A 22,658-nucleotide genomic window follows, 5' to 3' on the forward strand; every position below is an offset into this window, starting at 1 on the left:
ATACCTCAACAGTGGGAGGCGCAACCAGGGACATTTACCCTGAGGTCACTTTCCCCGCCCCTATGCAACTTACCTACTGTGCAAAAGGAGTCCCAATCAGCTACCTGCATATCAGCAATGCCACCTTAAACCCAGTCAAAAACTATGTGTATGCTCCCCACACCACATGTCCATCAGAAAAAATCAGACCCCCAGTTGTCATAGGGTTTCTCTCCACGGTCTTAGAATAAAGGCCATTTTTACTTTATATTCTCTCTTTTACTGTGCCGAAAATCCTATCATTTGGGTTCCCCGACCAGGAAGGCAGCATGCATGACTCCTGGGTCTCCCAGTTTGACTGTCCCTGCCAATTTACAGATTCAACCGCATCTTGGATTAATTCCTCATTTCTCAACATGCGGGAGCTACTCAACTTGTTGCCACTGGCCTGCAAACAACACCAGCCTAATTCATTTACCTCAGGTGAGCCAACCTCTGTCCAAGGGTTTCTCCGTGGCCGTGGGCTGGGCTCATGCTGAATTACCCATTCTGGCCCTGGACTGGGTTAGCGGTTCTCATGTTCCTTGAGTAGTCTGAGGCAGAGCCATTACTATGGTCCTCTGGGACCCCACCCATGCATCTTGGTGACAGCTGGGGGTCATGAGTTGGAATTGTTCCTTTAACCTTCCAAAATAGGTGACGATCTCTTTTGGTTAGCTGTGGTGTGGCTTTTGGCTCACTTTTAATTCGGGCATGGGAAATACTTTTTCCTTTCCCCAGAAAGCACACCTCTGAGGTACCTGTTTCATAACCTTGGTATGAATGGCCTAAAGAAAACCATAAGAATTGAACAATTAATCTTTTACTGCCAGGAGGCTTGGCCAACCTACGAACTTAATGGCTGCCCATGGCCTAAAGAGGGCACGTTTGACCCCTGTATTCTCAAATATTTATATGACTTTTGTTACACTGGCAGCAAGTTAGCAGAAATTCCGTACATACAGGCTCTCTTTACCCTAAGAACTTGCTCTTCTCTCATTAAATAATGTACACTTGCTCAAATATTTTTAGCTAGCTCTACTGTACCACAAACTTTTCCCTCCTGCCCTCAAGACCCCTTAGATGATGTGCCCCCATCTTTAACCCTCCCTTCCTTCCTATCCCTGAGATCAAACCCTGAAGCCTTCTCAGCCAAAGGTTTCTGTACCCACTGTGATGTCCTCTCCTCCTCCCCCCCTAGGGTCTCTAATCCTTCCCCTAGGGTCCCTGATCCTTCCCTTAATGTCTCTAATCCTTCCCCTAGGGCTTCTGATCCTTCCTGTAGTATCTGTAATCCTTCCCCTAGTGTTTCTCCCCAGTCTCTGACTTCTCAGTCCCCCCAACCCAATCTGTCCTGTCTGAGGGTTCTTTGTCTCCTTCCCCTGTGGCGCCATTTTCTCCACCAGCTCACCATACTCAGTCTTGGGCGTTCCAGCCTTCTGGTGGGACACATGGTTGCTGCAGCTTGCATGGAGGACAGCCACCATCTTAAGGCCTTCCTCCAAGTGGTAGGGCACTGGCATCCTGGGACAGGTCTCATGGTCAATGGCTGCCCCCTTGTGGCTCCTCATGTGATCAGCAATGACTGTGGGTCACATGATGACTCACTATGCTGCCCATAGCAGCTAGGCTGCTGCGGGTCATATGGTGAACCTCCAGTGGCCTGTGTTTCCTTGTCTCATGGTGACGAGCGGCTGCTTTGTAGCCAATCATTGGGTAATTGCCCACACGTGCCTGCTGGACAGTTGGCTGCTCGATGGCCATCTACTCCATAGCCTTTTCTACCTCAGTCTCTGCTCCCATTTGCAGAACAGGCTGGCCCTGAGGGACTTGTAAATACACATGTATGTTTCTCTCTTTCTGACTTATCTCAGATTAGCCAAAAATTAGGTTGCTTCTCTGTTGACCCACAGAATTATATCAGAGAATTTGAACTTATAACTAATTTTTATCATTTACATTTTCAAGACATGTGATTCTGAACTCTACCCTCAGTTCACAAGAGCAAGCTCAGCTGTGGCAAGCAGCTCGAGAAGAAGCTGATCACAGACATAAGGCAAATACCGCTGAAAATGACCCTATGTGTACACAATGGAGCACCACTCTGGCATCAAGGAGTATTAACGTGAGTCATTGTGAGAAAAATGAATGCACCATGACACAAATGTTAGGGGAAATAAAAAAGACACTCAAACTAAATACTGTGTAAAAGCATAAATAATTAAAACCAAAAAGATCAGATAATGGAAAACAGGAAGGTGTGAGATCTTTGGCAAAAGAGAAGCAGAAGGGCTGGGGAGAGGGGACAGAGAAGCCGATAAAAGTCCAGATGTGTTACGTGCATGCAGTGACTGCTCACAAGGAATGTTATCACTGTGTGCCTTAACCATGTTCCAGTAAAAATAAAAAATAAAACAAAGTAAACAGAAAAATAAGTGTAGCCTAGAGTGCAGTAATTAGTTCATGGAGAGGCTGCTCTTCTAAGGAACCGATGTGGTTGGTTTTTGTGGGACCACAGGTAGGTGTTATACAAGGGTTGTTACATCACAGTAAGCCCAAACCCTCCCAATTCTTAAGTCCCAAAATTTGTCCAGGCACCATGTGACAGCTAAATTCCCTGTTGACAAGGTAGCAAAGGGGTAAATGGGGTACAGGGGCTAGAGCAAAGGGCCTTGCAAATCTTAGGCTCTATGGGGGCACACATGGAAAAAATCTTAGGCTCTATGTGAGCACACATGGAAAAAATTGACAAATACTATAAAATTTTATTTTTAAATTCTTATTGCAAAATACAACAAAACTCACTAATTTATTAATGCTTAGTTGAGTCTGCAAGATGTGTCCAGTGGTAACTGCAAATACAAAATTCCCTTCCTGTGTTACCCTGTCTCACTGTAATGGAACTTCAAATGGTCCTTTGATAAACCCCTCTTCACTGCTTTTGTATAACTGGCGCTAACAGCTATGTGATATAACTTACAACATAAAAGAACAGTTCTCCCTCTGTTACGCAATTCTTCAGCCGCATGCACTGAATTTTTCTTTGGGCCCTACCTTCCCCCCGCAATTATTTTCCCTTTAAAAGCCCTGAGGCCGTGCTGGGCAGGGCTCTGGTTCTTCAAGACAGACCCTGATCAGAAGCCCACCTGAGTAATAAACTGACTCCTTAAGCTCCTTGGTGCTGTTGCATCCTGTGTTTGGTCTGTTTCCTACCACCTTAGTCCAGAGCCTGGGGGTCACAGTGGGGTGGCATTAAACTCTGTGACAAAGCAGGGCAGGCTAAGACAGCAAGGAGGGGACCAGTCATAAGCCAGGACTCCCACCCCACGTTGTCCTTTATGTCTTATCCAGGGTACCCACGAGGGCAGATGTTATGGTTGGCATCCATGGTGCTTGAGTTAAACTCTTGATGCTTTCCCTGGCACTCCAGGAGATACTGGAAGCTCTGAGAGGTGGGGCCTGCTGAGAGGCCTTCAATCACTAGGGGTGCATTCTAGAAGGTGATCCTGGGACTCAGTCCTCTCATCTTCTCTTCTTCTTCCTGGACATGCTGGGCCACATGCTCCTGGTGTTGTGTCCGGCGTCACCCCGTATGGAGATGGATCACCTGGGCTGGAACCCTCAAAACTCTGAGGTAACATACCGCTTCCCTCTTTACCAGGTGATGTGTGAGAAGTGCTTGCTGGGGCACTGCTGAGCTCATCACCTGCCTCAGTGACAGAACTCTTTGCCACTGACTGCCTCACCTGGAAAAGAACACATTTGTGTTCTTTCAGCCACCACAGCGGGGGTCGCAGGCCACAGCAGTCACATACTCCTGAGCTGGTTTTACCTGTGACCTTAACTCCCTCCAAGAAGCCTCATCCTGACTGATGGGAACTCTTGAGTAAGACACACCAGGAAAACCCCAAGCACTGTTACAAGTGTTACCCAGAACAAAACCAGAAAGGGAAATAAAGAGCATAGAGACTGAAAGAGAGAAACCAGCGCACACCCCATACACACACTGTCCACCAGGAGTGTGTGCACCCAGTGCTAGAACAGACACGAGGATTTACAAAAGGTCTTGACAGAAAATGAGAAGTGCACAATTAGTGTTAAGGAAAGCAGCAGAGGGAGCAGGCGAAGGAAAGGAGAGGGAGCTGAGGGGAAGAAAATGATCAAAGTAAGGTATATGCACACCCCAATACACCAAAGCCAACCATCATTCTGAATCATTTATATGCACCAATAAATCACAACATTAAAAACAAAGGTTCTAGAGAGAAGTCTGGTCTGACTTCTCCTGGAGGACCTGCTACCTTTCTGAGGTGGCAGCAGAGGAAAACATGCAATTTACCATCAAAGAAGAGTAAGATTGCTGGCAGCACTTCTAGAAAATCATGCAAAACTGCACTGAGCTGACACCACAAACGGCACAGAAGATACTGACATCAATGGAGACACTGAGACGCCTGATGGGGATACATATGATATTATGAAACCCTGAATGTCCCATCATTAATTTAAACACCATAACAATGCCATGCAAGATTATCTTGTGTGGCTGTAGAACTCTGTATGTAACGTGATGGATTTCTACCATGCCAGGTGGCTGTGATCCTGACCCTGTGATTGGTGAACTCTCCCTCTCCAAGCACTATCTGGAGTCAGTATGTGTAGGCACAAGGGAAAGTATAAAATATTCCTTCAGTGAGACAGACCAGTTGAATATTCTTGTAGAAATGAAATAACCTGTAACCAGCTTCCTATATGCATGAAAGCCCAGCTCACCATGTGCATATCGTCAGCTTTCTGGCATCTCAGTTTGCCCAAGCAATGCTTTGAAAAGCTAAGACTCCTTCTAGCTCAGGACCTTTGGCTGCCATCAGACCCTGAGGACAATTAAGTGCCTAAAGCTCAGGCATGCAACTGTCAGGTAGCTTCCTACCTCCCCAGGAAGGTATATGCCACCCCTGACCTCACACACAGGCCACACGCAGGCCTGATCCTGGAGGGAACAATCCCCTGGGCCTGTCCTGTGCCCTGTGTCCTCTCACAGGTTCACAGTCCCATCCACGCTCCAGGCCTGCACTCACCATCTTCTCACATCCATTAGCGTTTCCTGCAAAGACAGAGAGAAGCTCGTGGTTAGTGCGTGCTGCGCCTTCCATCCAGAGGTCCCCTGGCTTGGGACCATGGCATCCTGCTCATGCTCAGCAATAGTGTAAGGAGAACCCACAAAGAATTTACTGAGATGAACCTGAACACTCTTCTCTATGTCCCATTATCTTAGGATTTCTGGAGGCTTCCAAGAGGCCTGTGGCTCTTTGTTCCCACAGCACCCAGAGGTCATCCAGATCCTGCTGCCAACTTGCTATCCCCTGAAACCTGTCCAAATGGGACCTGCATCAACCTAGGTCTGCCTCTGACACTGACTCTAGCAGACCTGAAACAGCGGGCTGTACCTCAGCTTCAGATGCTGAGCCCTGTGGTCCCTGTAGCTTTGTGCCCTTGGTTCTAACAGAGAAAGACCTTTTCCTAAGTGCACATGTACAGATATGCCTGGGAGGTAGGAGCCAGCCCCAGTGAGAATCAGGCCACACTGGACCTACCTGACCTTAGGATGCTACCTCATCTTCCCATGACGTTAGACATGCGACATATCCGGAATGCACATGCCAGGAATACTACTACCTGGAGGACTCTTGCAATGGGTATGGGGGATGTATATAGCCATGACCAGTGGTAGATCTCTAAAAAGTGGCAAAAACAGAAAACGTCTTGTTAAGGGCAGGAATTGGCATTTTCCCCCAGCAGTCCTATGATAAAAACAAAGTAGCTTTGCCACTCCTTAAATGTTAGACATGTAGGCCTCAGGGAAGAGGCCGAGAGGACAGGCCAAGCCTGGGAGGAAGGGGAGGATATCCAGCTCCCATCCCTCAGGGCATAAAGTAAGTATGTCCCTCCCCAATGGTCTCATGGTGGGGGATGCCACACACAGGCTGGAAAGCCTCAGGGCTGTGTGAGGGAATGGTGTGCCACTAGCCCCAAGCCAGGCCAGTGCCTCTGGGACATCAGATGTCTTGGAGGCATCACGTGGCACCTCAGCAAGGTGGAGGGGCAAAATCAGGCCAGGCCTCAGGTGATGGACACATCCCCATTGTCCTGGGACTGAAGCACAAGTCATGGTGACTGCAGTAGGACAGCTGGGCCTGGGTCGGTGTGAGACAGACGCATAAAAGGGGCCCAAAAGACCACCTGACTCCCTGGCTCCCAGCAAGCCCATTTTCCAATAAGGAAGGAAAACCCTAACTTTCCTTAAGTCTCTTTTTTGTTTACTCATTTGTAAACTGTCCTAAAATAGATGTAATATAAAATTCACAATTTGAACCATTTTCTGGGGATCACTAATTTCAGGTATGGTTGTGCATGTACCAGCACCAACAATCTCTAAAACATTCCCACCCTCCAAACTGAAACTCTGCCCTAGTAAACACTCATTCCCCACCCCTGTCCATTCCTGCTTTCTCCATGGGTCTAATGACCATGGATCTCCTATAAAGGCGAAACATAGTACTGCCCTTTGGTGACTGGCTTACGTTGCCGGACAGTGTCCACAAGGTTTATTTATATTGCCATGTGCCATGAGTTTCTTCCTCTTTAATGCTGAGTAATATGCATGGAATAGATGTGCCACCTTCAGTTTTCCCATTCTTTCATCTAGGACACTTCAGTATCTTTCACGTTTTGGCCGTGATAAATGCTGCAGACACGGTGTGCAAACACCTCTCGGACCCCACTTAGCTTTCTGGGAGACACGCCCAGAATGCAATGCTGGGGCACACGTCAATGCTACCTTCAATGTTCTAAGGAGCACCCGTACTGCTTTCCACAGTAACTGCACTATTGTGCATTTCCACCAGGGATACATGTGCCTCCACTCTCTCTAAGTCCTTCTAACACTTATGATTTTGTTTTTTCAACAGTTGCTGACACACAACAAGAGGAACAGCCCCAGCCATTGAGATAGAAGCTGAGGAGTAGTTATCAGAGGCTCAGGGCCTGTGGCATCACAGCTGAAGAGGGGTGGGGACTCCATTTTGGGGACATGGGTATATTTTGGAATTAGAAGAGGAAAGTGATGTCAAGTGAGCTTAACACATTAACTTTTAAAGGATTGACTTTAGGAGGGTGAATAAGGGGGGAAATGATCACACCATGTTAACCATATATAGAAATCTATAAATATTAAAAATAAACCTAATAATCCATGTTATCAGTGTGAACTAACAGGAAGAGAAGAAAAATAACATGGTTAATTTCATCTCAGTAAACTTTACTTCAGTACAAAACAGACAGGGTAAAAATAATATAGAAACCCTCTTACCTGAACGAGCCGCTCTGCAGACTGTATTTGATGCGGCATTGCATTCCTGCAGGACTGCAGTCCCATCAGGACATGTAGAGACAGATTTCCTCACTCAGTTTCCTTAACATGGAGCTTGTCCCTGTCATCACCAGCAGAAGGAGGCTTTGCCTCTCTTGGTGCCTGCCCACCCCACTTAGTAAGAGACAAGGAACCCTCCCCACACCCCGTCCCTGATGTTCCCAGCCTGATCACAATCCTCAGAAGACATTGGTGTGATTCTCACTAATGGCCTAAGCTGACCGATTTTCCTCTTTTATGCATATGGCTTCCCTACTGGTGGCCCATACATAGAAGCAAAAATGAACTTGTCCTTTTGTTTTATCAGAGCCTCAGGGTCTCAGGGTTCCCTCCTAGTCACTGCACCATGCAGACCTGTTGCTCATGCTGGTAAACATTAGTACTAGCTCGGCCTGGACGAAGGGGATCTGTTACTTGCTGACTTCTTTCATAGCTTTAAACTCTGCATTTCACAGTGTGTTGAATGTCATCCATTTATCTACAAATCATGCCTGACCTTCCTCCTTGGCTCTTCTTCCTTCCTTTGCTATGCCTTGCTCATCCTCTGGGTATGACAACTCTCCCAGCAATGAATGAGGCTTCTTCTTACACCATGAACTCCAGACTCACAGTAGGAAACACTGGAGAAATCGCTAAGACAAACACCCCTTAGGGAACCTAAGTCCTTGCTCAGGCTGTTGCTTTGCTTCCTTTTGACAGAAGCCAGCCTTGGATGTTGCCAGGTGACTCCTGTTCCTGTGTGCTACTCCATGGCATACAGAACAGCACATATGGGGCAGAGAGAGGCATCAGGCAGCTCCTTAGCACCTTGGTGGGAAGAGAACCCTGATGTGAAGACGCCACTGCTACAGGGGCCACACTGCAGCCCATCAGAGAATGGTGAGTGGAGAATGAGGCCTTCCAATAGACAGTGCTGCAAACCAAGTCCGGCATCATTTCACAGGGCGTTATGTGCAGAAGAGGAAGAAAACCATGAAAAGAATGACTCAAGAGAGGACAGGAAGTCTGCACCTGACAGCTGGAAGTTCATCAGTATATAGGAAACCCAAAGGGACTGTGAGGAATGAGTGGCCATGACAGAGAGAAGGAGAGTCATGGAGATGTGGAGAACGTGAGGCATGAAAGGGCCAAGGAACACATCAGAGAGCCAAAGGCCAATCAGAAAATCACAGCATAAAGAACTAGGTAAAAAGAAGGTGTGCAAATAGCAATTGCCTGGGCAGTGATGGCGTTTGGCAGCATTTTGGGGAGAAAAGATCAGAGAAATTTTGGACCATGTGGGAGTATTCTCTCTGGGCTGCTGCAGGCTGAACTGACTGCTGGAGGTCCCCAGCTATATAATAGCCTGCTATTCTCAGCTGGTAAAGCAGAACACCCTGTAATGCCCCTCCAAACCATGTCCACATACTTATCACATGGTGTGCAGAATTCAGAAAATCCAGCGTCCTCAGGGAAGTAGCCCTGTTTGCACTTGCATTTCCGGTCAGTGGTTGGAGAGCACTCTCGCACCACTTCTTGGTCTGCAGTCCAAGGAACACGGGTCAGCTCAAAGTGGAGCCCCTCATCTCACCCAGGCCCATGACAGTGTAGTTACTAGAAACGGGAACACAGTGTGTCCCCTGTACACAGCTTAATCCACCAAAGTAGGTGCACTGAGGTCTTGAGATTTCAAGTAGAAGATCTATGGAAAGCCAAGCATGGTAGGGCTCACCTGGAACCCAGCACTTGGGAGGCTGAGGCAGGAGGACTGCAGGGAGTTCAAGGCCAGGTTAGGCTAAAAAGTGAGTTTAAAACCATTCTCAACTGCACAGTCAACCCCTAGTTTAAAAAAAATAAATTCTATGTTAGCTACCTGCTTCTATTCCTTCAGCTTTTCTACATGTTTGACAACTTTCATAATACAGAATTTATCATTCTCTAGGATATGAGCTTGTTGTTGTTTCACCATGTATTTTGAAATTCTAGATAGAACTGGCTATTTGCAGTGAGAAGAAATGACAAAAATCTCAAGGAAATGCTTTCCTCTGGGCTGAAGCATGATTAAGGCTGTATTCACATTGCTCTCCTCTGACAATACATAAGGAACAGTTTTTATGCCAAAGAAAAGTCGCGCGCTTGCTTTGCTACATCAGTTTGCAACTGCTTCCTCGAATGCTGGATGAATGGGTATTCTCTATTTTCTGTATGTTTTCAAAGGTAAATGCGGAACACCTAAATATCGGAAGCTCAGCCTCAAGTCCCTCTTTAGAGCCCATTGTCAGTAAGAGCACTGGCTGGGTCTGGGGTGCAGATGTCATGGCCAAATCCCTGGAACTCACCAGCCCGGCAGGTGGAGCAGACGAGGCAAGACTCCAGGCCGTTGGCATATGCTGTGAATGTCCCCAGCTCACACTTTACACACACTCCCTGGGTGTGGGGTCTCATGCAGAGCTTCTCTACATACTGACCTGTGGAAGCAATTGGGTAGCTGTGAATCCTTAAAGGGGCCCCTTACAGATCCTGGGCTGTACTGTGTTCTACCCAATCCCTGGAGGCTCAAATGAGTCAACAGCAATGCTGATGCTTTGAAGTTTAAGTTCAAACTGGTATCTGGAAGTAACAGGCACCCAGACATGATTAAGTGGCCAGCTCCACTGAGGGCATCCCTGTGAAACTGTGCCTCCAGTTCTCCTCCGTGAGCCTCTCCTATCTCTTTTTTAGGGTTCAGTGCTCACTGATGGAGGTGCCCCAAACCCAGCTGGAATTGCTGGACACACCCTGCCCTCTCAGTATATACAGATACACAGTCTGAGGTACACAGGAGAGATCCTCCTCACATGGGAAAAAAGATACCTGTCTAGGGTCCTAAACAGTAGGCAGCATGTGAGCATAGTCCCTGCTCCTCACACACCCTATCTAGTGCAGCCTCTACTCTGCTCCACTCTGGCCACCTAAACCCACATCCCAGGACTCACCCGTAGGGCACATCTTGCAGCAACGATGAGCATATATGTATTCATCAGCATTACAGGACTCTGGGCCAGAGTACTGTAGGCTCTGTTTGTACATGCAGTCAGTTATGGTGATTACCTTCAAGTTGAAAAGCACAAGAAATGTCTAAGTAGCAGCCCACCCTTACTGGTAATGATTTGTCTAGAAGCAGTGTTATGAAGCAGTGGTGAACAAGGAAGCAGCGGGCAGTGCTTTCCGCTCCTCTCCTAACAATAATCATTAGGAGCACGAGCTCTCTCAGCTGAGCATGTGAGAAGCTTTACAGCTTGTAGCTTCCCAAGAAGGCTGATTAATAAATCCCAGTAAATTGCAGTTAAGGTTGGCTCTTTACACTTTAACAGCCTAGGTTGTTTCCGGTCAGAAGGACAGCAAACATAAAAACAGGCACAGTGATCATCTGATGTAATGGGAGAAAATATCCTGAAGTTGAGGCAAGATGTGACACAGATATCCAGGAAGTTTAAGGGGCTACCGGAAGACTGAGCTCACAGAATCTGACAGGCTAGCTCCATGTAATCAGTCTCTTTAAAGGAGAAGAGAAGAAGGGAATACTGCAATCAGCCAGAAAGGAGTGCCTGTCACATCCCAGGGCTCCCCAGTAACATCTCTGCAGATTTCTCTTATGATGCCTTGGAGGCCAGAAGGCAATGGGTCAGGGTGTTAAAGATGCTGAAAGGAAAACAAGGCAACCAAGAATTCCATGTCTGACCAAAAGGAGGAAGAAAGGGAGACGTCACAGAGCAAGACAGGATGCAGAAGCCAAGGCCACTGGACTGTAAGATGCGCCAGACTGAGCCTTTCAGGGCAAAACTGGCAAGAAGCTTCAAAGGACATGCACTCTGCAGGGAACAGTAATGCGTCTGGGGAAATGAATGAAGGCCATTAGAAGAGCTGGTACTCTCCTGCTTTGGTGTCATAGTCTTAGTTTTATTTTGTGTGATTTCAAAGGCAAATACATGACAATAATAATTGGGCCAAGATTAGAGGGATGCATTGCATAAGGACAAAATTTTTACATCATTAAAAAAAGTGTGGAGATGCAGCTATATTGGAGCAGAATTTCATATGCTACTGACGTAAAGTTGACGTGACAAAATACATTTTGTCACTTTTTTGTTAGGGGGATGGTGGTGTCCTGTTCAAGCATTTGCTCATGAAAAGAAGGACATGGAAACAAATTACAATGAAACTATTATAATATTAGGATGTTAAATGCAATCTGTTAAATGTCAGAGAAAATAGCTGCAGAATACACAAAATGAAGTCAGTTAGAAATTTTCACTTTAGAAAATAAATCTGAAAAATCAGACTATCCCATAAAATGAGGGCACAAGGTGTAAGTCATCTAGAAGAATACAATGGCCTAAATCTAGTCAATTATCCCTCTGCAGCTTCCTTGCCCACTTCCTGCCAGGCTTCATCAGCTGCTGGTCCCTGCCCTGTCAGCTCCTGTCCTGCAAAAGACTCCACTGCCTCAGCTAGCTGGTCATATCACCCAGCCCTCCTATTCCTCCAAGCCCCTGGGCCAGGCTCTGTGTTCCCTCGCCAAACCAGGGTACCGCTAACTAAGGGCATCCCTTGTTAGGGGAAGGTGGTGTAGGGCTGGCACAGCTGGCTAGGGAATAAGCCAGACTTGTTCATTCCAGGATATCAGGACACGCCCCAAATAAGTCTCGGGACTCCGTACATAAAAGTTCTCCAGGTTCCTGGCAGGCCTGGGAGAAATACAGAGACGGGACACCGCCCTGTGTTCCCTTGGGTTATGTATGCTGTTAACTGTGATTCACTTTGTTTGGTCCATTTCCTGTGCAGAGACAGATTCCCCCTTACCTTCCACATTCAGGTTTTCAAATACATTTTGTCACTTTTTTGTTAGAGGTGGTGGTGGTGTCCTGTTCAAGCATTTGCTCATGAAAAGAAGGACCTGGAAACTAAACAGGCCTCTCGCCCCGCTCCCCATTTGTTCCCCGGGGAATTCCTATGTGGTCCGGACCCTGCCCCTGGATCTGTCAGCTGGTTCCTTCCCACTTAGGCTTACAGTCGGGCGCACTGTGCATGCCATTCCCAGGGCCCCAAGTCCCGGGCGCTGACGCATTGTTCAAGGGACCCCGCCACTGCCTAACGGGGCTCCAGCCACAGGTCCTCCAGGCCACGTGGTCAGGGCTCCGCCCAGGGTGGCGGGCGGGGCTGCCGCCTGCAGGGAGGGAGCCCCAGGGGTCAGCTATGGCCGGGATCGAGGATGGGAAACCCAGTCTGGGAGGCGCCAAGCACTTGGGCCAGGGCCCTGCCTTTTCCGGAGGCTTCGTTCTAGGAGGCTCCTGCCGGGCTCCCCACTCGAACCCCACGTGCGCACCCACCTGCACCAGTTGGAGAAGCAGATACTAGGCGGGGAGCCAGGTCCTGACCATCGGAACCGGGCACTGCTCAGCGGACAGTCCGGCTCATGGACGGCAGAAGCAGGTCCTCACCGCTCAGGCTGCCTCAGCTTCCGGAGTTCACGTGGGCTCGCCATAGAGGTGTGGAGTTGGCACAAGTGTAACAGGCTTTTCAAGGACTCTGGCTCCACCCCTAGGCTCGCCTAAACCATCTTGAGCCCCCACAAACTTCTCTGCTACCGCCCCCAAGCGCGCCTCTCTAGGGAGCTTGGACTCAGTCTCAGGGGCAGTTCCTGGGGGCGATGGAGGGTGAGGGAGATGGGGTCCTCAGGGGACCAAGGGGAGAAGGAGGGAGGGGCAAACGGGGTGGAAAGGAAGGGAGAGTGCGCACCTTGCCAGGGGATCTGGCCTCGGTGGGTTTAGGAGGCCAGGACCCAAGACCAGATTTGCAGGAGTCATTCTAGAGTACAGGACTGTATTCAGGGGCCCGAGGCTAGTGCTGCGGGTCGGGGGTGTGTCAGACTCCAGGGTGCCTACATTGAGGTGCTGAGGCCTGGGAGCCTGGGCCCTGGGGCCTGGGCTAGGTGCCCTGGGGACTGGGGCATGGAGCCTGGACTGGGGCCTTCTGGGGAACCTGGGCTAGGGTTAGGTGGCCAGGTGCCTGGGGACTGGGAAGCTAGGGCTGGGGACAGGAGCAGGGCCCTGACTAGGTGACCTGGTAGCCAGAGGAGACCAGGAGTGGAGGCTGGGCTTTGGGACTGTTGGACCAGTGGTGGGGCCTCTGGCTGGTGATGGGAGAGTGGAGGCTCTGGCCTGGGAGCCAGGACCCTGTGCTAAGGCTCTGGGACAGGAATCCAAGCCTGAGAGCCGCGTCTGGAACCGAGGCTAGGGTTGGGGGCTAGGGTCAGGGTCCAGTGGGTCTGCAAGCCAGGAACTAAGGGGCCCTGGGTGTTATAACTTGAGCCCCGGTATAAAATCCAAGGAGGCAAGAGACCGAAAATTTAGTGGCAAAGGCTTTATTTCCAGGCCTGGCGACCAGTCTCCGGGAGCCAATTTGGAGACTGTTCCCTAGAAGCTGAAGGGAGGACTTTAAAAAGGGGCTGGAGGAAAGGGTGGGGGGAGAGAAACAAAGAAACCTGTAGAGCCATCAAACTTGTTGACCCGAGTCTGGAAACTGTATTGCTGTCCACTTAGCTCTGACAATCTAGGGAGTTTCTGGTGTTTTTTTTAAAAATTATTTCTATCCTGCAGACTGACATTATCTCAGAGTGGCACGTCTGCAGCAATATTTGGAGAAGAAAGTGGACAGTTAATTATCTCAGGACAGCTTGTCTTCGCTAGTGAGTGCGAAGGGGTCACAAGTTATGAGACGCTGGAACTTAAGTTTTACGAAGACCTGATATCTAACTCATTTGATATATACAGAACAAAAGGAAAGCACCGATTGGGGTTTGGGCCATAGTATTACCCGGTAATTTGTTTAAGCTAAGCAGTTCTTAAAATTGGGGCAGGCTCATTTTACAACAGATCATCACCGGGTCAGGGGGAGGTCACCAGAAACCCAAATTCTTTATGGCCTAGATAGATAGGTGAGGGGAGAGGGAGGCAATAAGGCGCCATACAGAACAGAAAACGGCGGTAATGTGTCAAGGTCAGGATAAAGGGTTAAACTCACACGCAAATCTCTCTGCACACAAGCAGGTTACTTTAAACAAATGTAAATTAATTGCCATTTTAGTTTTCCTTAGCTCTTTAGCGGAGAATAGAGGCTCCTAGCAGTGATTAACAACCCTTGTTAGCTTGTTTTAGCACAGCTTCTGTAGTTTGTAGAGAGCAACAATGGTTAACATATCAATTAGGTGAGATTCTTGCAATTCTTTACAGAGGAGAGTGTTGCTCAACAGATCAATTAGGTCCCTTAACATATCAGTTAGGGAAAAAGGATAAAACAAACACATTTAGTAAGCCCCTATACAGGTTTGCTATAATACACATATAACAAAGCTATTTTTTTAGGGTACAACACTGGGCTTGAGGCATTGGGGCCTGCTTTGCAGGCGGGGGCCTGGAAGACAGGAGCTGGGGACCCTGTGTTAGTGCTGGAGTTCAGAGGCCCCTGTCAGGGCCTGAGGGTTTTGAGGCCTAAGGCAGAGCTATGGTAGGAGGGGCCTGGTGCCTGTGAGCCAGGGAACATGGGCAATGCCCCTGCGCACTGAGGCATGGGTGCAATGTGCACCAGGACAGGCAGGCTAAACCAGGGCGTGCTGGTACGCTGAGGCACCAGGGTGCGTCCTGTAGCTGGGCTGGAAGTGGTGTGGTGAGGCCAGGACTAAGACTCCAGGATACTGGGTCTGGGGTGCTGGGGCCCTGGGACTATGGGCCAGAGGTCTAGGGGTCTGGGGCGAGGGCTAGGTTCCAGGGACCAGGGTCCCTGAGACTGGGGGACTCGGAATTCAAGGTTTGGGGCCAGGGACCCAGGGGGGATGGGGAGAATGGTGTCTGGGCCTGGGTACCAAAGTTCAAAGTTCAGAGCTGGTTTCCTTGGGCCCAGAGTGGGAAGACAGTGCAGCAGTGCTAGGCTCAGGGGACTGTGGTTCTGGAGGCCTTGGCCCAGTTCCTGGCCAGGGTTGGGGGGTGGTTAGGGGCCAGAGCCCCGTTGCCAGAGTCCAGAGGGCCAGGCTAGGGGAGGCAAGTTTGCGCCTGGGGTACTGTGATCCAGAGAGCTGTGTTCAGGGGTCCAGCGTCCTGTGACGGGGACATCCTGGCTTGGGGGACAGTGTGCCTGGGGGTCATGAATCCAGGGGATGGGGATGGGATCACGGGGTCGGGGGCATTGGGGCCAGGTCGTGGGGTTCCGGGTGCCAGACCCTGTCCCAGAAGCCTGTGGCAGGGGCAAGGCCATGTCTGTGGTAGGAAGTGCAATGGGCTTGCTAAGAGTTCCACGCCAGCCTGGGCTACACAGTGAGCTCCAGATCAGCCTAAAATACACAGAGAGACACTGCCTTAAAAAGGCAGTGTCCTAAAAAAGAAAAACCCAAGCAAAGAAGCAAAAGTCTTTGAGAGTTGGGAATTTACCCCAATGGTAGAGCAAGCACTTGCCTGGCAGGGGTTTGGTCCTCAGCACCGAATATTTTTCTAAGACCTGCAGTGATGCTCTTCTCTTTACATAAAAGCAGCACTACAGGCCCTTGTATTTCCCAGGAAATCATTTCAGAAACTGTCAAAAAAAAAAAAAAAGTACTCCCCATCCTTGGTGTTCATGGGGACTCATCTTTGTAAGTAACACACATCTTTTGCTCTCCCCTGGGTGCCCATTGCCCACATCTTATCCACATGCCATCACCCAGGGCTCCATGGCACCACTGTCCTTTCCTGTGGCTCAGAGCAGCTAGAGCAGGCTGTGCCTTCTGTATGTCTTCCTTCATCACTCTCAGGGGTGCTCAGGCAATCTGGGACCCCCCTGGGGACAAAGGAACACAGGGCAGGTGCCTGCTCTGGGGCCTCAGCTCAGGGCCAGTTACCCACCGGAAGTGTGGTGTGAGTTCTTCCCTGCCCCTCACTTTCCCATTTCATCTCATTCACCTAAAAACCCAGAAGTCTTATTAAACCAGGATTCCTGGCTGGGATTGCCTGGTAAGGGTGAGGTTGTGCACGTTTGATCCTTAGTACCAAACAAACAACAGCAAAAAACCAGGACGCCATCACACCTGTGTCTCCCAAAATAAACTAGATAAGCAACTAAAAATGTCCCACCGAGAGACAGAGCAGGGAGGAACTCTAGGTCCTGCACCTGTTACTCTGTAAAAGTATAATGTGTACTTATTCCACTCTTCCGCCTATGTGTTCTCTTAATGAAGTAGACAGGGACCCTTGTGGAGATAAGAGACATGGTCTACAGCCTTAATCCATGATGCTTCCCTACTGAGAGAAAAGATGTGTGTTTCCCCCACTCTTGCTTGCCAACAACCTATGTTTTCTTACTCTCTGTGGAAGGACAAGGTACCCTGTAATAACAAGAGGATCCTAGAATATTCCCAAATGCAAGAATCCCTGCTAGTCCACTGGATGGGCTGAGACACATCTGTTATTCCTGAACTGGAGAGGCTAAGGCATAAAGATCACTGAGAGTTACTTCTTAGTTCTCCTGTGTGGGCATTAGTGTACTGAATTTCATGTTTGGGGACAGATAGAGCTCCACTCTGAGCTGGCCGTTTTTCTTATGGATTATCAGTTATCCACATTTAGGGTTCTATTTGAAGAAGCCTCAGCTATATAGTGATTTCAGGACCAGCCTGAACTGCACAGAAGATCCTGTCTAAGAAAACAAAAACAAAAACAAAAAAGAAACGAAGAATCAGGATGAATCTTAAAAATATGCTCAAAGCATTGTTTTGATCTTACCCCTAAGAGAATAGAACTCCTCTAGTGGGGCAGCTGCTCTGGAGATGGAATATATGGCCCTACCCATGCTGGAAAAGCACTCTACCTCTGATGCCCTTCCCAAGCCCTGTAACATTTACTGAGGTACAGACAGCTTCTGCATGTTTTGGACACAGGCCTTGTGTAGAGGTAACACAGACTCTCCCATTTCATGGCTTAAGATTTCAAGTTTTTATGTCTATTGATGGATACATCATTTTAAAGTAGTATTTATCAACCTTATCCACAGCACTGTGATTTTTATGAGTTATATAAATATTGTCTGATGCCTTAAAGCCCTAGTCTCTTTTCTTCTTGGAATCTTGTTTCTCCTGTGTGGACCTTAGTGTACTGCCTTTCGAGTCTGGGGACAGCTAGAGTTCCACCCTGAGCTGGCAGTTTTCCATATGGATAATCAGTTATCCATATTTAGGGTTCTATTTGAAGCCATGTGCTGCAAACCATGGGTTCACCTCTGAGCCACGTGTTTCTGGGCCCACTGCTTGCCCACAGGTCCCCATTCCAGCCCTGCATGGACTCAGGCCATCCTCATTGTCCCCTCACACAGAGCTGTGCCATCAGGGTAGGCCTAGTGCTGGCTGGGCTGTGGTCCTCAGGAGTCTTGCAGCATCTGCTAGCTTCTCATTTAAGAAAATCCCTGTTGGGAATCTCACTAGGAATGCACTGGAACATTCCATAGAGGGTAAGTGACATCTTTTTTAAGACTGAGTCTTTTTACCTGCCATGTTATTTCCATTTTCTGTGCAATTCCTGTAGACTGATGTGAATGCTCTTTGGTCATTTTATACATCTCCTGCTAGGTTCATTCCAGTCTCTCACATGGCTTTTTGGCTACTGAAAATGTGTGACTTTTAAAAAATTTATGTTTTTATAAAAAAATCCATTGTTGACATATAGTAACTTTGATGAATTTTTACATAGGAATCTTGTGTACTGCACTTTTGTTAAATGTCTTAAAAATCCTAGTAGTTTGTAGATCGATGGTTTATCTATCTATGTGTGTTATCATAGTAAAGAGAAGCCTGACAACCACTACAAGAACCAAACCCTGTGTGAGGGGCACCATTGTAGCTGCATGTCTGATAGAACACTTTTCTTGGGTGAGATCCATGGGAGCCAAGAGTAGAGGGCATGCTGTAAAGCCAGTAGAGCTCTGGTATATATTTCAGTGGTGAGGGCTTGCTCTGCAACTTTAGGATCCTGTGTTCAATTCCCAGAACTGAAAGAAAAAAAAAAAACAAAGAAAAAACCAAACAAAAGAAGACCAGAACAATGGCATCATCACCCTTGCCTGCCCCTGGCTACACACTTACCCTCCTTTCTGCCCTAAGAACAGACAGAGCAAGATGGGTGGAGGCAGGAACTGGCTGTGAGGCTTCCAGACTCAAAAATGCATACTCTGCAATGCCATGGTTTTCTTGGAAGGGTTTGGTGACATGTTGGCCTGTATGAGAAAGTGAGACGGGTGACCTAGGCCTAGGGCTGCCTCCTCTAGTAGAGCCCCAATCTGCAGGCTGTGTGACAGGATGCCTCATTCCTGAGAGGTCGCATATACTTTCCTTTACTGAAGTCTCCAATATTCTGGGAGTCTTCAAGAGTGACACCCGCCAGAGTCTTCAGCTAAATTTTACACAAATATGTCATCAAGAACTGAGACACTGTACCACCCTCCTCAGAATGCACTGGCAGAAGGTTTTGGGTCTGTAGACTGAGCTCACCAAGTCCTTGTGGGTGCCTCTTTATCCATCTCCACCTCCTGTCCCAGGGTCTTAACTGCCAGGTCCAGTTTCACTGAGGAACATTGAAGCTCTAAAAGGATAAGCATCTGGCTATGGCCCCAGCATTGCTCCTCCTCCAGTGCTCTCCTGTAAGGGCTTTAACAGCAGCATAGCAGGGATGTGCCCGCATCCTGGCTATGGCCACTTGCACCTCATGCACCCCACACATGTACCAAGTTCAGCAGATGTTAGGTCAGGCCCGTCCTGTCTCCTCTGTTCTTCAGCTATGGTGTGTACAATGTGCAGATATGCATGGTGGATACGCACATGTGTACCATGACCTGTGAGCTCTTGAGTTTTGAGGGGTGAAGGACCATGAGAGGCTGAGAAAATAAAGAAAAGACAAAATCTGGGGTCAGGTGGAGCCCTTTCTCTCTGGATGGGAGGAAAGGAGCAGCCTCCTCACTTTAGGGACATTTATTTATACATTCAGTGACACAGGGTTATGTGGCACCCCTTTACCTAGCCAGCCATTGCTTGCATTGCTAAGGGGCTTGGTGTTTTCCAGACTGAAGCAGCTTCTTCACATGGTTCACCCAGATGGTCTTTTTTCCCAATTGTCCCTGCATATGAGATCAATTTCCATCTTCAGAGGCTCCCTACATGCCCCTCTTTGTTGTTGTAGCACATGATGTGTGGTCAGCTGAAGCTGGAGGAACTGCATTTGGAGAACTCTTTAGTAGGCCTTTTCATTCTTGAACCCTTTTCATTTTAAGTTTAGTTCAAGCATTTTAAATCCCTGCATTCTTCAACTGAAACCCCGTACAGACCAATAATCCATCAGAGTAGACAGCTCTCAGTGTAGCTGGCTATTGTCGGATAGTGTTAGTGATTTGAGTTTTTAATAGGTACAACTAGAGCACTGGTTATACCTGCAGGATTTCTAAGAGCAGATTCAAGGGAGACCTGATTAAGTACAATCAGGTTTTTGTTATCTCTCAAGGACAGTTGAGTCTCCTCAGCGATTGCCTTGAAATGTTGCTTAGCCATTCTTACTATTTCTGTCAGTGTGAGTCAACTGAAAGACTCACTACCAATGCTTGACTAATTAGTTTTCCATGAAAGCTTGAGAGATTTTCTCTCCTTAGTCATACCACACATGATTGACCACATTTCTCTGTGGTCTCATAATCTTCTTGATCAGAAGGCTGGGACTCACCGAGTTATGGGATATTATAGCAGAGCTTCTCTTATATTCTGGATCCTCATGGACCTCAAATATCTGGCCTAAAACATAGGTTATCCCCTTTAGCCTGCCTATCTGTTTAGTTTTTGGTCCCCAACCCTCAGTTTTTGAGCATCCAAAAGAGTAGATTGATAGCAGTACAGTGTAGTAGCAGCAGTAAGCATAATATTACTGTCTTATTAAACATCATGGACCTTAAAGTATAAAATAGAGCCATTATTTTTAATAACCAGGCATGTTCTAACCCTTGAATACCTAATGGGAAGGCTGTTTCCTCCATACGCCCAGTTTAGGCAGAGAGAATCAGGAGATCTGCCTCTGCCTGCTGGGCGCTGCCACTGAAAGCCCCTTTCTTCCATATGACTAATGTGGAAGAGAAAACCAGGAGATCTACCTTCACCTTCAGGGAGCTGGCACTGGAAAGCTCCTTCCTGCAGAAGCAGGAACACACAGCCAGGGAAGCTCTGTGCATTCATAGGCCACTATTTGAGGCCTTTGTTTCCCTCAGACAGACATCATCCACGAGCAAAACCAGACAAACACATCCCTGTGTGTCTGCCACCATCATGGGAGTCCCAGTGTAAACACACAGGCTGAGAGAAGCACATGCACCCCTGTTGATGAGGGAAGCCCCAGTGTAGCTGCACAGCTCTGGAGAAGCTGACTCCATACCTTGGTACCTCCCTGTAAATCTGGAATTAGAGGAACCAAGATGCCTGTCATATCCCCCTATAATGCCTAGGGGCAGCCAACGTGGGAAGTGCCTGGGTTAGAATTTAAAATTGTAAAAAAAAAAAAATTAAAATTTTGTAATTGTATATACCATCATGAGGTATAAATTTTGTAGGTACAATACCCCCTTTATTGATAATTGAATTTTGTGCAAGTTTAACAATATGTAGCCTGTGTTATACATGCGGAACTTTGTTTCCCAATTTGTCACACCTGTTCTCAGCTTCCATGGAAGGCGGAAGTCTTTTGTCGAGAAGGGAAACAAAAGCCTGTTGGATGGCATCTGAGGAATAAGAGTTCATGCTAGTGGAAGAAAGAAAATCAGCAAGAGCCAAGGAGAAGTGTAAGCCTACTTTTTGGTCCTACATTGTAAGCAGGCTGCCCCCTCAGATGGGTGCAGCGTGCCCACCATCTCTGTGCCCTCCTGCTGCACAGGATGAGGATGTTTACAAAGGAAGGACCTCAGGGTCTCCACAGACTCACTCAGCCAAGCTCCTAACCTTTAAGTAGACACAGTGTTTCCACCATTCCCATCCACCCCCTTGGCAACTTGGTAACCAGCCACATTGCTTTAAACTTATTTCCAGCTATTATAACATGCCTGTTCTTAACATTTTACAACTTGGACATTGTAACACAGCTCTAACCTTAAGAACCAGGAGTGTGTCTACTAATAACATTATATTACATTAGCAGCATAACATTTGTCCCTTGTAGCTGAAAGAAGAAACATTGTTTTACCAGCTCCCTTGTCTGGGCCAAGGTCCAGGTTCCATGGAGGTCTCTGGTTTCCTCCCCTGCTTGGGGGTCTGTGAGAAGTAGTGAGAGGAACAGAAAGCATCAGTTTCTTCTAGTTAAATAATGCTTCAAAAGACTGCCAATGTCCTGGTAGCCTTTTTTAAAGAGGAAAAAAATCAAGGTAAATAAAACAATAAAATCAATTGAAATAAACCAGAATAAGTGATACAGGACTTCCAAGTCTTATGAAATCAACAATGTCTACCACAGTGCCTTTATTGTCTTTGAAACCATCTTTGGACATATTAAAAATCAAACAGAACACAATAGAATAGAAACAGAAAAAACAAAACAATGAATGCAATAAAGGGCATCAAAACAAGGCAGTAGTAGGAAATACATAATGGCTCTCATATCTTTGCTATCTTTCAAATATCTTCTATGTCATCAGAGTTAACATTTAAAAAAAAAAGAAAACAAGACCCCCCCCCCCCAATGAAAATGGTACAGTTTCTGGGCAGGGATCTCCTTCCCTGGGGCTGGTTCTCTCCCTCTGCAGTCCACAAAGGGAGCTGACTCACAGAGGGAGTCTTGGGGCTGGCTTTCCCCAAGTAGACAGTGCCTCATGCATGGCGCTGGCATGCGGGAGGCCCAGAGACTTGTTGGTTTGCTTTCTTCCTATCCTTGCTCTGAGTTGTTTTTAATTTCCTCTTAAATATGGAAATTTAGCTTTTTCTTGTGGAAACAAACTCACTCAAATTTAGGAAGATGTGTAATGTCAGTGTATTAAAAAGCAAAACTGACTTAAGAAAGCATAAAAGAGGATAGATAACAGCTGGGTACAGTGGCTCCATGAGATGGTCAATTTAGAACTCAGTATAATACAACATGGGGAGCCCCAAACAGAGGGAGAGGAATTCTCTTGTCTCACAGAGAAACTAAGGTGAGAAAAACAAATCAAACATTCACTC

General features: G+C 47.6%; 1 protein-coding gene across 8 annotated transcripts in view; it reads right to left on the reverse strand.

Annotated features, from left to right (window-relative positions):
* Positions 1–2,763: 2,763 nt before the first annotated feature.
* Positions 2,764–22,658, reverse strand: part of LOC106027319 (tumor necrosis factor receptor superfamily member 14-like) — a 70,187-nt gene continuing 50,292 nt past the window's right edge. For 4 of the 8 annotated variants that reach the window (XR_010040177.1, XR_010040178.1, XR_010040173.1 and 1 more), the window contains 9 exons: positions 21,691–21,758; positions 19,494–19,689; positions 19,205–19,354; positions 18,972–19,062; positions 12,796–18,697; positions 10,402–10,516; positions 9,766–9,894; positions 5,097–5,122; positions 2,764–3,764 (listed from right to left, as the gene is read on the reverse strand). Coding sequence is in view for 1 of the 8 variants with exons in the window: in XM_013150871.2 (XP_013006325.1) it covers positions 3,492–3,764; positions 5,097–5,122; positions 9,766–9,894; positions 10,402–10,495 (522 nt within the window). In the remaining 7 variants the exon portion in view is untranslated. Of the gene's footprint in view, positions 3,765–5,096; positions 5,123–9,765; positions 9,895–10,401; positions 12,270–12,795; positions 18,874–18,971; positions 19,063–19,204; positions 19,355–19,493; positions 19,690–21,690; positions 21,759–22,658 lie in introns of those variants that run through there. The other 4 variants (XR_010040174.1, XR_010040175.1, XR_010040176.1 and 1 more) reach the window with 4 other exon arrangements.

The sequence above is a fragment of the Cavia porcellus genome, unplaced genomic scaffold, assembly GCF_034190915.1.
Source record: "Cavia porcellus strain 051 isolate PalLab524CR breed Dunkin Hartley unplaced genomic scaffold, mCavPor4.1 scaffold_17, whole genome shotgun sequence".
In the NCBI taxonomy this organism is placed as follows: Eukaryota; Metazoa; Chordata; class Mammalia; order Rodentia; family Caviidae; genus Cavia; species Cavia porcellus.